This window comes from Ambystoma mexicanum, chromosome 4p (assembly GCF_040938575.1).
Source record: "Ambystoma mexicanum isolate Mex_15411 chromosome 4p, UKY_AmexF1_1, whole genome shotgun sequence".
Classification (NCBI taxonomy): Eukaryota; Metazoa; Chordata; class Amphibia; order Caudata; family Ambystomatidae; genus Ambystoma; species Ambystoma mexicanum.
In genome coordinates this window covers 246,994,056-247,010,096 of record NC_090927.1, presented here as the reverse complement: position 1 = coordinate 247,010,096, position 16,041 = coordinate 246,994,056, and the positions used below count along the sequence as shown (strand labels likewise).

The 16,041-nt window shown below is 49.4% G+C and overlaps 1 protein-coding gene across 1 annotated transcript in view; it reads right to left on the bottom strand.

Moving 5' to 3' along the window:
• LOC138452576 (cysteine-rich secretory protein 3-like) overlaps positions 1 to 16,041 on the bottom strand; it is an 876,534-nt gene that overhangs the window by 250,599 nt on the left and 609,894 nt on the right. Inside the window, exon 6 of the mRNA XM_069605005.1 lies at positions 5,735 to 5,820. Coding sequence (XP_069461106.1) covers positions 5,735 to 5,820 — 86 coding nt within the window. The remainder of the gene's footprint in view (positions 1 to 5,734; positions 5,821 to 16,041) is intronic.

The window sequence follows — 16,041 nt, the reverse complement described above, 5'->3', positions numbered from 1 at the left end:
CCTCCCACCGGGGTGCTCCGGTGGGGGCCCGACCCCACAGCCGGTTCAATCCTGCTTGGACGCGGCCTTGCCGCCTTGACCTCCTGGGCGACGACGACGGGGTCCGCTAGACTTGCCTCGTCCTCTGTAGGCCTCTTGCGACGACGAGCGGGCCGCTTGCCGGTAGGAAGCGAAACCGCCGCCGGAACCTCTGGAGGCGCCCTTGCCTCCGCTGCTCCGAAAGGGCGTCCGACGTTGCTGCAGAACTCCGAGGGCCCGGGCCGTCTCAGTATCCGCCTTGATGGCCTGAAGGGAATCGTCCACTGTCTTCCCAAACAGGTTGTTCCCGTCGAAGGGCATGTCCAGGACTCTGGTCTGGACGTCTTGCCGGAAGTCCGTAGCTTTGAGCCATCCACGACGTCGAAGGCAAACGCCGTTGCCCAGCTGGCGGAACCCAGTGTCGGCGATGTCCGTCGCCACGGTGATGGCGTGGTCCGAGGCCACCTCACCTTCCTGCAGGATCTCCAGGGCCTCCGCCCTCTTGTCGTCCGGCAGAAAATCCAGCAGGGGAGCTATCTTGTACCAGAGCTCCCTGTCGTAGCGAGCCACGATAGCCAAGGCGTTGGCCGCTTTAATCGTCGTCGCTGCCGACGAGATGACTCTACGTCCCATAGCATCCAATTTCTTTCCCTCGCCGTCCGGCGGGGAAGTCGATGTGGAGGCCGCACCCCCCCCCGCTTTCTTCCTGGCTGCCGCGGAGACGACGGAATCCGGGGTAGGCTGCGCCCGGAGGCACAGGGGGGCCGTGTCCGGGACCCGGTACTTTTTCTCGTACCGGTCTCTTCTAGCTGGCGTCGTGGAAGGGTTCTTGAGGAGGGAAAGGCCCTCATCCCAAATGTCGTCCAACAGAGGCACTGCGAGGACCGTCTTCCTCTTGGCCTCGCGCCGCTGATAAAGGAAGCCTTCCTTTTTCTTCTCCTCAGGGCAGAGTTGGAAAAGCTCGGAAGCCCTGGAGATCATGGAGTGGAAAGATCCGATCTCGTCGGGCGGAGAAGCCCTGGCGGGAGGCGACGACGGAATATCCTCGTCGTATGCCTCATCGTCCGTACCCGTCGCTGCCGTGTCAGTTCCCGTATCATCCCCTCGGGTGGACGGGGGAGAGGGCTGGACGGGGCGCGACGGTTGAAAAGGAGGTGGTGGATGGATCCTTCTTTTCTTGGTAGGGGGAACACCAGAAGGTCCCGGTTCTGGATCCCCCGACGGGAAAGGTTCCTCCGTCGGTAACGGTAGTCTCGTCCTTATCTCGGAGCATAAGGACTGTATAGCCAACAAAATGGCCGCCGAGTTGTCTTGCGGCGCTGGCAGAGGGGAATCCGACGGGCGAGCAGGGGCCCCGTCGGTATCCTCGACGATGTCGTCGTCGTCGTCACCTGCGTCGGGGTCCATTCCGACGGGCTGGCCTTCTTCCACGCCTAGGCCGTGGCTTAAGACCTCGATCAGCTCCTCTTCTGAGGTTGAGGCCGAATCTACGACGACGCCCTGCCCCCCCTTCTTCTTCCCCACGGAGGGTTTCACGGGGGTCCTATCGATGGGCACAAAAGAAGACTCCCTCCGAGGAGGCAGGGAGATTCTGGGCCCCGAGGTCGCCACCACTGGCGCAGCCTCCACAGGCTGAGCCAGGGCCGCCGCGACCGTTTCGATAGAGGGCTTGGTCGGATGGATCAAGGCCTTCACCACCTTAGGTGCGCTCACCGCCTTATCCTTGAGGGAGGGGGCACTGCCACGCTCCTCCTCTGCCTTAGAGCTCGACCGGGGCCTCTCCAGGAGTTTCGCCGGGTGCTCGGCCTTCCTCTTACCCGACCCAGAGCGTTGGCTCGTGGTTGATGGTGCCGGGGAGGGTGCGCCCTGCCTGGCGCCCGTAGAGCCCGACCGTTCGGCGCTCCCGGTGCCAGCGGACTCGCGGTGCTTAGCCTTATGTTGGGCCCCCGTCGCCGGGGCGCCCTCAAAGGTCTTAGAAGACCGCTCGGGTTTCTTCTTCTTCTCGCCAGACGGGCTCTTACCCTCCAGCCAGTTGGCGAGACGTTGATGGCGGTCCTTCATGGTCCGTTCCGACATGTTGCCGCAAAACGCACAGTCCTTCTCCACGTGCGTCTTGTCCTCATGAAGGCAATAAAGGCAGAAAGAGTGTTCGTCCTCCTTAAAGACGTTCTGCAGCTGGCATCCAGGGCAGACCCTGAACAGCTTTCCGGGCGTCGAGCTTCCCTTCTCCTGGGCCATCTCCGAGACCGGGCCTGAGAAGCTTCTGGAGTCCTCCGAAGTGTAGCTCGACGAAATCTTCACCCTTGAGGGGCGCAGACGAATCCGACACGGGTCCCCGTTGATCGGATGTAGGATCGGTGGAGCTTGAGGCTCTTTTGACCGAAAGAATCGAGTTTTTGTGAAAAAACGCGAAAAAATAGCACTAACGCTCGAGAGCAATAGCACGAGGATCCCAACACATGAACGTGCGGTAAAAATCTGAAGATGGCTGCCAGAGGCAGTGCTTAGGTAGAGGGCAGTCATTGGCTGTGGTCAGTATGACGCAGAGACCAGTGATTGGTTATTACTACGAAAGACAGATCAGAAACGAAACTGATACTGGTTTTTTCTTTACCGAGGATTCCCAGCCTGACGACGGGGAATATTCATGAGCATGTGAATCCATGCCAGACCCCATGCTGGAGAAATGCAGTACATTGAGCACCTTTTCCAAGGGGCTCAGTGCTTGGGAGCACAGGATGGGTGATGTGAGGTCATCCTCCCACTTCCTGACCAGTTCGAGGATTATTAATGGTGGAAACCTGTACCTCACATAACCCTGGTCATCATGCATCCCAAAAAGGCTAGTCCTGGGTAAAAAAATGCAGGGCCTGACTATCCGCCTCCTCCTGCGGTGTCCCACGACCACTGCTGCGAGGAACGGTATATTCATCATAGCATATGAGCTTGTTTGTTGTTTGCACGTACTTTTATGCTGCGTGGGGCTGCTTCCGCCTGGCGTAGGTGTTTCCGGATTAGCGCATCTTTTTTGGCGCACGGGTTTCCCCTGTTCGATTCCATGAATATGTGTTGTTAGCATGCGTGTGGGGGCGTTGCGAGCATTTAGCTGCAGTACTTCCCCCGTAATGCCCACATTTCCACGTGTTGTTCCCCATTCCGTGTGCTCCGCCCCGTGTTCTGCCCCACAACGCTACACGTTGTGCACTTTCACTGTGTGCATCACGCACAGTGTTTAGTGATGTGTGCGAACGTGTGCGCCACCCACGGATTTGGCACACATCCCGGGGAGCTTGTGCTCCCCTTTTCAGCGCACATTAATTCCATGAATTACCCTGAATGTGTTTTATTTTTCCTTTGGCAGACAAAAACTATTTGCATACATAGTGCAAACGTATTTCTGTCGAAACAACAGCAAAGATGTCTGTTATGGAAATTGAGCTCATGGAGGCGGACCTTTTTCATCTGCAGAAGCACGCCCCGAGGAGCCTTGGACAAAGATCAAGCAAAGTGGACACGTTAGTGAAAATACGTAATTTGGGGATTGGTGATGGAACGAGGTAGTGCATATATCATCTTATTTAGAATGCCTACCTTTACCAGGGAATTCAGCCAGAAATCCAAACACCCTAATGGTTTCTTTTCTTGAGTCTGGGTGCTTATATTCGCAGTTATCTCCCATAAAAACACATTGGACCTCATTATAAATTTGCCGGTCCGGGAACTAAGGTACCCGTACCGTAGTTCCAGAACCGGCAAACTATGAGTTGTGCTTGCGGTTGCCTTTCTGTGGAAAGGCACCCACGAGCACAGCATGTCGGATGCACCGACACTGTTATAAACCGTGCCGGTGCATCCAACCTCCCTGTGGGGCCGAATGGGAATGGGGAGCATCTTTTTTCCGGCGCCCATAAATGGGCAATTACCGGGTCCAGCAGGGACGTAATGACCTGGTAATTGCCCATTCGCGGGTGCCGAAATTTTTCAGATGTTTGGCAGCAGCCTGCCGGTTTCACCTTCTAATTGGGCCTCATTATAAGTTTCCCTGTCCGGGAACTATGGTACCGGTAAGCATGCCGGTACTGTAGTTCCCCGACCGGCAAACTGCGAGTTGTCGGACTTGGCAGGCAGAAAGGCACCCACGAGCACAGCATGTCGTTATAAACGGAGCCGCTGCATCCAACCTCCCCATTCCCATTCAGCCCTATGGGGCCGAATGGAAATGGGGAGCATCTTTTTTCCAGCGCCCTCAAACGGGCAATTACCTGGTCTGGCAGGGCCGTAATGACCTAGTAATTATGGGTGGTGTGCTGTACATGATGAAAATATGTGAGAAGTACATACATGATAATCTTTTCTACATGCCAGTAAGATTTTCTACAGTTTTTCAGCAACAAAATAAAAATAAGGTGAAACCAAACATGGCAATTGTGCTTGTCAACATTTGTGGACATGTTAAAAAAACATCAACAATTTCGCAATATTGGGCCATTTCTAAAAATGCATAATGAATAAGCTTGGCAGATTTAAAAATTCCCAAAATGAATATACCACAAATCTACGACATATAAGGAAACAATCTACAAATTGCTTTTTGGTGGTGAATTTCACAGCAAACCAAATGGAAACCCTTTCATTGTTCACTTTGCCTATTGTGCTGGAATGAGATCCAGGAGATTAAGGTGTGTTACCTTTCACCTGTCATTTCTAGGCGTTTTAAGTGAAAGATTAATTATTGTAGCAATAAGCCCTGAGATGGTGGGCCAATACTGCCACAGGTAAAGCCCCGGGGCCAAGAGTTACTTGCCCTTCGTCGGGGGGCTTATTGCCATTAAAACCCTGGCCCGTTAGACTGGTGTACTAATGGCATTTTTTTCTGTTCCAGAACGCCACGTTTCGGAACAGAAAACAAAAAGAAAAAGCCAAATAAAATGGCCGCCAGGAAAGGGAAAACGTAGTCTGTTTTCCCTTTCCATTGAGGCCATAGGGAGCGGACGTGCTGGGAACAGAAGTGTCCCCACTGCGTTCGCTCCCGAGAAAAGAAGAAAAAAGAAGGTAAGTGGTGTTGGGAGGGATTGGTAGGGTGGGAAGGGGATAGTTTGCAGGGGAAGGGGGGGTGGAGGGGAAAAAACAAACACACCTAAGTCCCCGGCGGGGGAAGAAAGCAACCTCCAGCCATGGGGAGGCTCGGAGCAGGGATTGCCCCGTTTCGACTCTCCTCATTGGCTAAGGGGCTACCACGCCCCTCACCGGGAACAAACATAGGCACGTACGTGCGTCCATGGGATTACACCGTGGTATGGCGCGAAAATGAGCCAATCAGGTTAAGTGTATCCCGTGGATGCACGTACGCCGGGTCATTATTATCTATATTCATGTTTAAATTCTTTTGTGCATCACTAGCAGTTCATAGATTGTGTGGTGAACTCTGAACGGTGTTGTAACTCATCACCCAGTATACATTGCCAATATATGTGGTTGCGGTCCCTAGACCGATGCAGAAGTCATGTGTCAATATATTGAACGTGCACATCACACAGGTTGTGACACTACCTTAGAGGTTTCTTACTTTCAGGGAGAATTCTCCATTAACTGGTATCTCAGAATTAGATGGGCTAGCAAACGCAAGAGCCCTAAAACATGTCAATTTTGAAAAAAGGCATTTTTATGTTATGTCCTTCATTGTAATTCATAAATTAAAGATTTCGTAAATTCTTACGGTGGGCAGTACTGGCAAACAAGGTAGTAGCCCTTTTCACAGCGTCCAGCCGCACAGCCGATCTGGTAAGTAGTTGCCCAGACAACCTGAATTTAAGGAAGGAAGCAAAGCATAAGTTCATTGCGCCGACACAAACATATATAAAAGGCGATCACTGTTGACAAACTATACACAGTAAACAAAACATGAAACGTTGAGTTGAAAGAAATACTCTACTCATCACATGATGTCGTTGTTGTTGGGCAAAGTGGCTGCAGATACAGCGCCAGTGCCTTTGTTGGCAGCATGTGACACAGAAACGTAGGGCCTGATTTATAAACGTTTTACAATGGCGCAATTCCATTGAAAAACGCTATGTAAATCAGGCCCTTTAGTTTTTTAATTCGGGACAGTAAACGTGCAGCCAAGCGGAGGTTGCATGCTGCCCTTGCTGACGTCATTAGGGTATCATCTATCTCTAAGAGAATCCTTTTTTTATTTCTTTTGTATTACATTTTCACTAATTCAATACAAAACTTTTGAAAAATGACACAGTCCTCCAATCCACATGTCCATTAAAACATATAAACAGAAAAAGGAACACAAAGACGAAGAAAAAGTGGAGCGGGAAGGAGGGAACGGTGGGCACGTTCACTGAGGAGACACGCAGAGTATTGACAGAGTCTCAAACCAAAGGAATAATTTACCTGCAACTAAACCCACACCTGCTCCTTGAATTTCCACTATGGTAAAAACTCATTAAAAAATGCTTCTGTAGCTAGTACCACTGGCACCTTTTCCCCACATAAAGAAGAACCCACTAACCGTCACGTACAGAGTTGTAACAGCTTTTAGATGCTGGCTAAAATGTTTTGTTCTGGTTTTGGTCAGCCCTGTACAGAACAACAGTACATGTTTTAGTGTTTTCTGCTTGGTCCATTTCTGAGCAGAAACGACATCTGTTGTGTTTTAGGGCTTTTGCTGGCAACCTTGACCCAATTGTTTCATTCGTCAACAGGAGGTTCAATCTAAGCCGGAAGAATTGATCCCAATGAGATCCGGACAGGAGTGTAATGAGAAATTTAGGTAGGACACCTAGAGCCTTTGCTTCATTGGCCATATGCTGGCAAAACTTGCAAGCAGAGGCCTCATTTATGGTCAGGATCTTGTCTTGCTCCCCAAGTTTGGTTTTCAACTTCAATGGGTTTGTGTTCATCTCTTCTTCAGTGGACCTAAGTTCCCTCAGTTTTGCCAGATTTCCTTCGACCCATTCTTTCAACGCCCCATTAGTCCCCTTCGCAATTTCTTTGTGAATCAAGTCTATAATTGGTGTATTAGTGCCCATGAGACACTTCTTAAGTAGGGCCAATCTCTTCCATTCCACGTGGCTTTCAATGATTGAAGACCTAGATCTCTCTGCAGAATCTGGGTGGGGACTGACCTCGGTACTCTCAAGATTCTCTTCCAAAAAATCCCCTCCAAGGTTGACCATATCCTGTTAGGATCCTCCGTGTTCCATTGGATCTGTATGTTAATTTTTGTATCACTTTCATCTTACAGAATTCCACAACAGGGACCATCGAGAAACTACCACATTTCTTATTTAATATGATCGCCTGACTTGCCAGAGAGTTGGCTTTCTGCTGCAGGGAATCGGTGACCAGGGCTTCGATGTGACTGTTGTTTATCAGTATTTCCAAATATTTAAATGCCCCTACTAAGGTTTTGGTCTAGTTTCCACTCAAAATTTTATTTTTGTTTTTTTCGATTTTTCCAAAACTAGGATTTTCGACTTAGCTGTATTTATCTGAAGGTCATTTTCCTTCACATATTTACTTAGTGTGTCCAATTGACGCTGCAGCCCGATAGGTGTTTGGTCGATTAATACCATGTCATCAGTATATAATAGGAGTCTTAAATGGCCCCGCCTATCCGTGGAGGAAAGCTGTTTGCAGAATCCAAGGTTAAACTGAGGTCCACCAGGAAGAGGTTGAACAGTGCCGGGGCCAGAGGGCAGCCTTTTTAAGGTCTCTGTATGTTGGTTTTTCCTGAGACAGTAGACAGCTTTTATTTAGTCTTATTCTCATGCTTGAATATGAATGCAATGAGGCCAGGGGTTCTAGGATCGACCTTGGGCAATTGCAGGTTTATAGTTTGCTCCATTGTCGAGGTCGACTCCCTTGGTCAAAAGCTTGTACGAAATCAACGAAGGCCAGGTAGATCCTTGGTTTGTCATCCCAAACCAGCCCCTTCAGGATACTTAGGATCAAAATGTTTACACTGGTGCGCATGACTCGGACGAATCCAGTTTGGAAGGGGTTTTTCTGTACTTTCTGTTCAGACCATTCATTTAGCTTTGTGAGGAGCATTGATCCAAAGATTTTGGCAATAACAGTGAGGCGAGCGATTGGCCAATAGTTCTTAGTGTCTTAGGGTCTTCCCTCTCTCCCCTCTTAAATTTCAGAATGACAATTGCACTCTTCCAAGATTCAGGGAGGCAACAATTGTCCAGAATTTGCCTGAGCAGGATGTGAAAAACCTGGCCCAGTGCACGGGGGGCGCGGCTACAGGGCCATGTAGACGGACGCGCTCCCTGAGGAGCTCCTGCAGACTTTTCACTGATCCGGCACATATGTGCACCAGAAAATATTGGAAACGTGTGGAAATGATGCACCACACGTATGAAGGAATGAGGCAGACTTGGAGCAGGTCACGGACCGTCTAGCCTGCCTGCTTCGGGAGATCTGAGCCCCAAGGGAATGAGGGGGTCCGCCGCATGAAGATCCAAAATGGCGGGCGGTCACGCACAAAGAAACTAAACATGGTGACGGAGGTCTGACCAGACCAGTGTACCCACAGGCGCTGCAAGCAAACTGCCTTTGGAGGGAAGAGGGCCGAGCAGACCCGGCATGTGCTGCCGGTGTGAGTGAGAATGAACGGAAGGGAACGGAAAGATTGCTGCTGCTGCTGGCCCCACGCGACCCAACAGCCGGCGACCACGCTTTGCCCCTAAGACAACATACGGGCTGCCGCGGAAACTACAACCCCCCAGCGTGACCTCGGCTACACGCGCGGGGGTGGAGGAAGCGTGCACTTCCAACCGCACGGCTGAGGGCTCAGGGTGCACGCGCGGGACGTGCACCCGAGCATAGCAGAGGAGCCAAGGACGAGCGCACAGTAAACAAAGGAGCGCACGCTGCATGATACATTCAGATGGGGGAAGCCCCATTACATATAATAAATTATGGCTGCCAGCAGGATGGTGGAGGGCGCAATGCTTGGCAAAAAGGCAGATGAGAGGTGGGGACACCTCACCTGTTCATAAGTGCTACCGGCACCACAGCAGTGCTGTTGGGGCTGCGGAGGGGCCCAGAACATCACAGCGCACCGTGCCTGTCTTGGGACACCAGCAGGAGAGCGTGGGGCAGTCGAAAGATAACGTGAAGGACACTGCACAGCGCTGACACTAAGGAGGGCCAAGGGGCTGTGCCAAAGCCTGTGACACTGTTGGCAGTAGGAGGCGGGCGCCCTGCCGACATCAGTGGGGAGTCAGCCAAGTATGAAAGAGTTTGTGCAAAGGGGTACAAGGGGAAATAAATTGCACTGGAAAGGGCAGGGGCAGATACTGAACCACAGGAAACAAGATCACTGCCAGCAGAGTCCGGGAGTAAATCAGCCCCAGGAATGAGACATCTAGCTGTGATATAACACCAGGGCGGCCGAACCCCTGGTGTACACGCAATCACCTTTGCAGTTTATGACAACGAAACAAGGGGCCGGCAAAACACTGCTGCGCATTTGGGGGATGGGGAGCTCCAAGTGTGTAGAGCTTGTGCGAATCTAGGCACCGGGATGACATCCAAACTCCCCAAGTCCAGGGGGAAGCAATCCACACTGGAGGACTTCACCAAAACCCCACAACAGACAGAGCGGGCGAGACCTAAGGACAAAAATCCACAGGCGGATATGACCCCAACGCGTGATGACCGGCATATCCTGGAGGCGATTGCTCCACGTGGGAGAGCAGGCTATGTGGGAGAGCAAGCTGGAGGCAGCCACAGCTGAACTTAAAGCAGCGCTGGAGCTCAAGGTGGCCGCAGTACAGGAGGAAGTCATTCTTCTTAGACAATATCTACGGAAAATAGCAGAACGTACAGCTGGAAAATGAAGTGACCACAAACACGACAGCCCGAACATTGCATGCCTCGGAGATCCATATCCTGAAGCAACAGGTCAGCAACCTGGAGAACAGAGCGGAGGAGGCTGAAGGGCGAGCCCGGAGGAACAATGTACGCATAACATGCCTTCCGGAAGGAGAAGAAGGCCCTAACCGGACGGACTACGTTGAAAACATGTTGCTGCAGGAAATAGGAGTCGGGGTCCTCTCGCAAGGATTTGCAGTGGAGAGAGTGCACAGAGCGCTCACAAGGAGACTCCCGCCAGGAGCCCCACCAAGGCCAATCATTGCCAAGATATTGAACTACCAAGACAGAGAGAAGATATTGGAATATTTCCGGAAAGGGGGCACCATACAGAGGGCATTGGCGAACATTTCGGCATATCCGGACTACACGTTTCAGGTGCAGAGACGGCGACTGAATTATGGGACAGTGAAGAGGAGATTGCAGGAAGCGGGATTGCGGTACATGCTGATGTACCCAGCAAAACTGAAAGTGTTCCACAAGAAGAAAGCTCTGTTCTTTGAGACTCCGTAGGATGCAACGGAATTGCTGGACGCCCAAAATTGCCCGGAGGGAGTGGACAGTCGGAAAGAGGATGGTACAGACAAGGGAAGCCTGACCCTGAGATCGAGGTGCTGTGTATATTGTGACTTTGGGACTTGAATATAAGACAGAGTAGGACTGTGTTGAAATTAAGGGGTGACGGATCGAGAAAGTATAACGGAAGGTGCAAAACTTGGTGTGGCAGATAACAGGAGACGTGAAGGATGCACTCTTAAACCCCAATAGATAGGAAAGTTAGGTTGCCAGTAGGGTGGCAACCCCCTGCTGTGTCCTAGTATCGACATTGCCGAGGAGTTACTAAATGTTGGCAGGCCTGAGATCCAGGGATGGAGCTGGCCACCAGTTGGGGCTGGGAAGGGTGGGAGGTGGGGAACGGGGAGGGGGGTGTTGGGGTGTTTGTTGAAGTGAGGAGTTGGGAAGCAGGTTGGGGTTGGGAAAGGAGGGGGGAGGGGGAGTTAAAGTCTGGTAAAGAGCCTACAGATATGAGCGATGGCTGAGTCCCCATGTTCCTGATATTATTACATTGCCTCCTTTTTATAAACGCACTAAACGCCACGACCTGCTCCCATACAATTGACTTGATATTTCTTACTAGGTCAGTGCAGTCGTAGTTCCATCTTTTTCAGTCACTTGAGCCGTTGCTCTGAGCAAGAATCCCCCATGATCTAGGCGTCACGTGATACGATAGAAGTCACGTGACGGATCATGTGTTTCAGTAACCACGCCCCTGGTCCTCATTTATACTTCCGAGTGCACCATGGGAAAGACACGGCGTTCGCAGCAGGAACGAGTGTAAGCGAAGGGCAGTTTTTTTCTCTCTCCGGTGAACAGCTGAATGCGGGTAAACTGCGTGGATGACTCGTTTTTACTCGATTCTACGTTTCCAAAAAATGTTTGGAAACGGAAGGCTACGCGGATACGAGGCGATTTAAGTAACCTGTTGTTGTTGTGTTTCCATTGTTGTTTCTGCTTAGAGCTCTGAAAACTTGCGATCAGCAGCTAGGCGCGTTAAGAGTTCCTACCAGAGACGCGGCCAGATTTGCATTGGTTCAGTGCATTTCTTATGACAAACGTTTCTTTTCCTGAAGGGTAGGTGACCCTGAGTATGTCAATCACCTTTTCTTTCTCCAAGTTTTCACTATATGGATGCGGCCGGTTGCAAAATCCATTATACTAGTCCTTGGTGGTTTGAATACGAAAGCAGGAGTACAGGGCTTCTATCCTATGATCACTTGATGTTTTCTACAGTGCATGGGGAACTTTACATGTCCTCAGGGTAGTAGATAAGGCCATGTACAATCACGTGGTGGTAATTGAACAAGCACTGGCTGGGCTTTTAGTCACCATTTGTGGAAGTCAACACTGGCTGGGCTTTTAGTCACCATTTGTGGAAATTAACATGGGCGTGTAGAAAGAGTATTGGTGGTGTAATTTAGTGATTTGTCCGACAAACAGTGAAAGATGGTGTTGTGCTTATACCAGTCCTGTTGGTCTTTTTCTCTTAGTCCATAGGATATGTTTAAACATCTAAAATGAAGATGTTCCCCTCCTCACCGTAATTGAACAGTATTTGTATTGGCAAAACTGATATTGGTGAGTCTCACATTGGTTAAATTGAGCCTTGTGAATAGATTTGAGGTACATCATTAACCAAGACCTCTTTTCTCTTTGTCTCTCCTTCTTCTGGTTCTCCGGCTCTTTACCTTCTCCCCCTCCCTGATGTAGCGGGTTGCATATACTAAAGGTCCTCATTTTTGGAAGCAACCTGGACTTCGAGACATACTTCAGCTTCTGGGAAAGTTTTTCAATGTGTCTTGGATTATGTTCCGCTACTGTGTATAGTGGGAGTTGTTTGGGTTCCCCTGATGAAGTTCTCACAAATTGTTGTTATATGTATTGTGAACGAAACATGTTGGGCATATAAGCACCTGAAATTGTAGGGTGCGTGTTGTATTTGCCAATTTAGTTGCTACGGTCACTCTAGTAGCAGTTCTTGAATATAGGGTAGACAATCAATAGGTATGTGATGTATTACACACCTCCAACAAACAAACATTAGCGGTTGTTTGGAGTCGCTACCTACCAAAACATTACTATACACTAGGGATACAAAACTTTTTTTGGTGTGTTGCTCCATTTAGATTTGTATAGGCAGGAGCTTTTTTTGTTGAGTGTATAGGTGACACTTAGGCAGGTTGATGTTGTCTTTTATCAGTTTTTCTATTATTCATTTAAAACTGATTTAGAGTATGTATTGTGTTTTTGACTTGATGTTTTAGTAGAAGTGCACTATGTTTTATACTTTTTTACAATGTTTGTGATTTCATTTTAAAGAAAATTATACATTGTATTTAAATGAAATAGTATTTTGTTACAATTATCTTTTCAAATACCTCAGACTCAGTCCTTATTTGGTCCATGGACTGGGAGAGGGAGGTTAGGTTGAGCTTTAGAAGGAGAGAGACGGTTTGTTCCTTTTTTTGTTTGATATTGTCCACAAGGTTTCCATAGGAGTGTGGAACAGACGTCTTTAAACTACTCCGCTTGTCTCTTGTTGTTGTTAGTTGCAAAGGTAAAAGCTACAGACCCACACAAGGAGGGGCGGGAAGGTATAGGATAATGGGGGACCTCAAAGTACTTACTTGGAATGTCAGGGGGCTCAATAGTTACCTGAAAAGGAATAAGGTCATGATGTACCTGCGTAGACAGAAAATAGACATAGCCCTGATACAAGAGACACATCTTACGAAAGAGAAGCTAGAAGAAATGGAAGGGGACGGTGGTTGGCGTGACATATTCGGCTTATGCTACAGGTGTGATCATCTGGGTGGCGCCGCATGTACTGTTCCAGCTGTTACAATCCACAGTGGAACCAGACGGGATAATGGTAAGAGGGTTGGTGGAAAATAAAAACATATGTATTATAAAAATGTCCCAAATCAGGACACAGTGGCATATTTTAGGACCCTGTACACCAGCCTGAGCATGTACTTGGGGGAGACAGTGATTTGGGGGGGGGGGATTTTAACTGTACGCTAGACCCAAGAGCAGACAGATCGGATAACAAAATGGACAGACTGGCCCCAGCTGCAAAGGTACTGCAGTCATTGTTAAAGGACTTCGGTTTGAGGACGCTTGGAGGGTGTTAGGCAGAAACCTGTGCAGTTCCCTTGGGGAACACTGCAAAAGATTTAAGACTACAGGTAGAGCAGTAAACCCCTTTGGTAGCAGTCTGTACCACCCAGATTTACCTGGTAGCTGTGGCTGAGCAGTCAGACTTCTCTCAAGAAGAGTTAGGCAGTATGCAAAGTATACACAATATGTACCAAAACACAATAGCACAAGCAAACACTGACCAGAGCTTGGTTTCAAAAGTATATAGTTATTTATTTAAAATACACATAAGTTAAAAACACTCTAGCAAAAATATAGTAAAAGCACTTCAACACAGTTATACTGAAAGTAAATTCAATCCTTTCTCCTATCTAGACAACTCTAGGTTAACACCACTTAATTAAAACAGAGGTGAGTGCTTAACGTTAGATGACACTCTAGTAGTTTCCAAGAAAGGGAGAGAAAAAGCAGAAATAGGTTAGACACACCACTCTAAGGTCCAGAACACTTGCAATAGGCTTAAAGAAGAATAAAGTCACAGGTGAGCAAAAGTCACTAGGCAGGGCCCACTCTTAGAGTAGCCGGAGCGAAAATGTGCCCAAGATCACACTGTTAGTTAGAGATTCAAAGTCTTGCAAAGAGTCAAAAAGAGTTTAGAGTGGCTCAGAAAGTTTAGCCAAAGTGTCCCAGGCACTCCCAGGTTCGAAAGCCGGGGACTAAATCTACCCCGTACAGTCGGTAGCAAGGGAAGCCAGGCGGAACACAGTACCTTAAGCGGAAAGGATCCTCCAGCGGGGGCAGTTGTTCCAGGCAGCGACAGCAAGGCTCGACGTCGGTCAGGGGAGAAGAATATCTCGCTGAAGAGCAGAAGAGAAAGGTCGTAGCACTGCCCGGGAAGAAACCAGCCGCGGAGTCCTCCGGTTAAAGGGTTGGTACCGACTTTCGCGGTATGGGGGTAAAGTGTGGTATTCCGGATGCCGGGGTGCTTGGCACAGGCAAGGCGGCCACGAGATACCTCTAAAGGACGGAAAGAAGGCGAAAACTGGTTGTCCCCACCAGTCAAGGGAAGGAGCCACTCCGTTAAGAGTTCTCCTCGGTCGTCGGGAAAAAGTGGTGAGACGGTTCAGCAGGGCTCCACCGGGTGGTGTCGTCGAAGCAGGTCGGCTCAGCTCTTCCCTCGTCGGATTCTTGGTCCTGTGGCGACTTCTGAAGTCCCAGTCCCCAAAGCCCTGCTTTTATGCAGCAAACCCCCATTCACCCAGCCTAGCTGTCACTCAAACATGCTAAGTGGTGAGCCGGGCGGCTCACCACTTGGGCCAATCAGGACGGAGTGCGACTTGAGTTACCAAGGTAACTCAGTCCAGGGTGCCTAAATCCCCCTCCACCCCTCCTAAGTACCCCAGACAGAGTGGCACCACTTTGGAGGGCTTCTGTGGAGAAGCCCGCCAAAAGTGGAACAAAGGGCTCCACTTTGGGTCAGAGTTACAGAGGCGAACACCAACGCCATTTTAGGATCAAGTTTTGGCAAAAAGTCCCAACCGGAGTTATAAAAATAAATATATAAACCGGCGGTATGTTTAAGGCTACCGTAAATAAATAATTAAATGTGTTAGCCTAAAACAATGGGAAATCCCATAGGGAAATATTCGCGGTCGAATATAAAAAGTAGTTTCCACTGCCACCAGCCAAAACTCGATCAGGGGGGACGGAGACGTGCCCCCTCGACTAACAGACCCTGGGGCAATCGAATTGCCCCAGCCAGTACGTCCACAATATGATGGTTTGTACCGGTTCTGTTCAGGATTCAAGACTAGCAAAGTCTGTGGTGACTTTACATGCCCTGGGAGACAGTAGTCAGTCCCAGGGTATGGAGTCTATGTTGGGGAGTCCCTAGGACACCCCTGGGCCACGGCACAGAGGGTGCTGTGTGACCCACATCACAAAAATACATGAGGCCCTATGGAGTAAAAGACCCCATAGCCCATTCAACACAAGGTTTAACCAAGAAAACACACTTCAACATGTCCAAGAGTGAGGGTAAAAGAGTCTCACTCTTGGCAGGAGAAAAAAATTAAACCCCAGAAATCCAGCAAAGCTGCTGGGGGACTCACTAGGTAGGGAAATTCAGCCTAAACAGAGAATTCTCCCTAACACTCGCCCCCCCCAGACTAAGGGACAGGAGGATTTAATCCACTCCTGGATGAACCTCATACCTCTAGTCGATGATATACATCCTAGAGAGTCCATCAGCATTTTGATGGTGACACCCTGACCTGTGCTCAATGGTGAAATCAAACCCTTGCAGGCAGATTGACCATCTCAATAGTTTTGGATTTTCCCCTTTCATTTGCATTAACCATCTCAAGGGTTGGTGGTCAGTCTGAATAACAAAAGTAGAACCATACAAGTATGGCCTAAACTTCTTCAGTGCCCACACAATAGCAAAGCATTCTCTTTCGATAGTTGCCC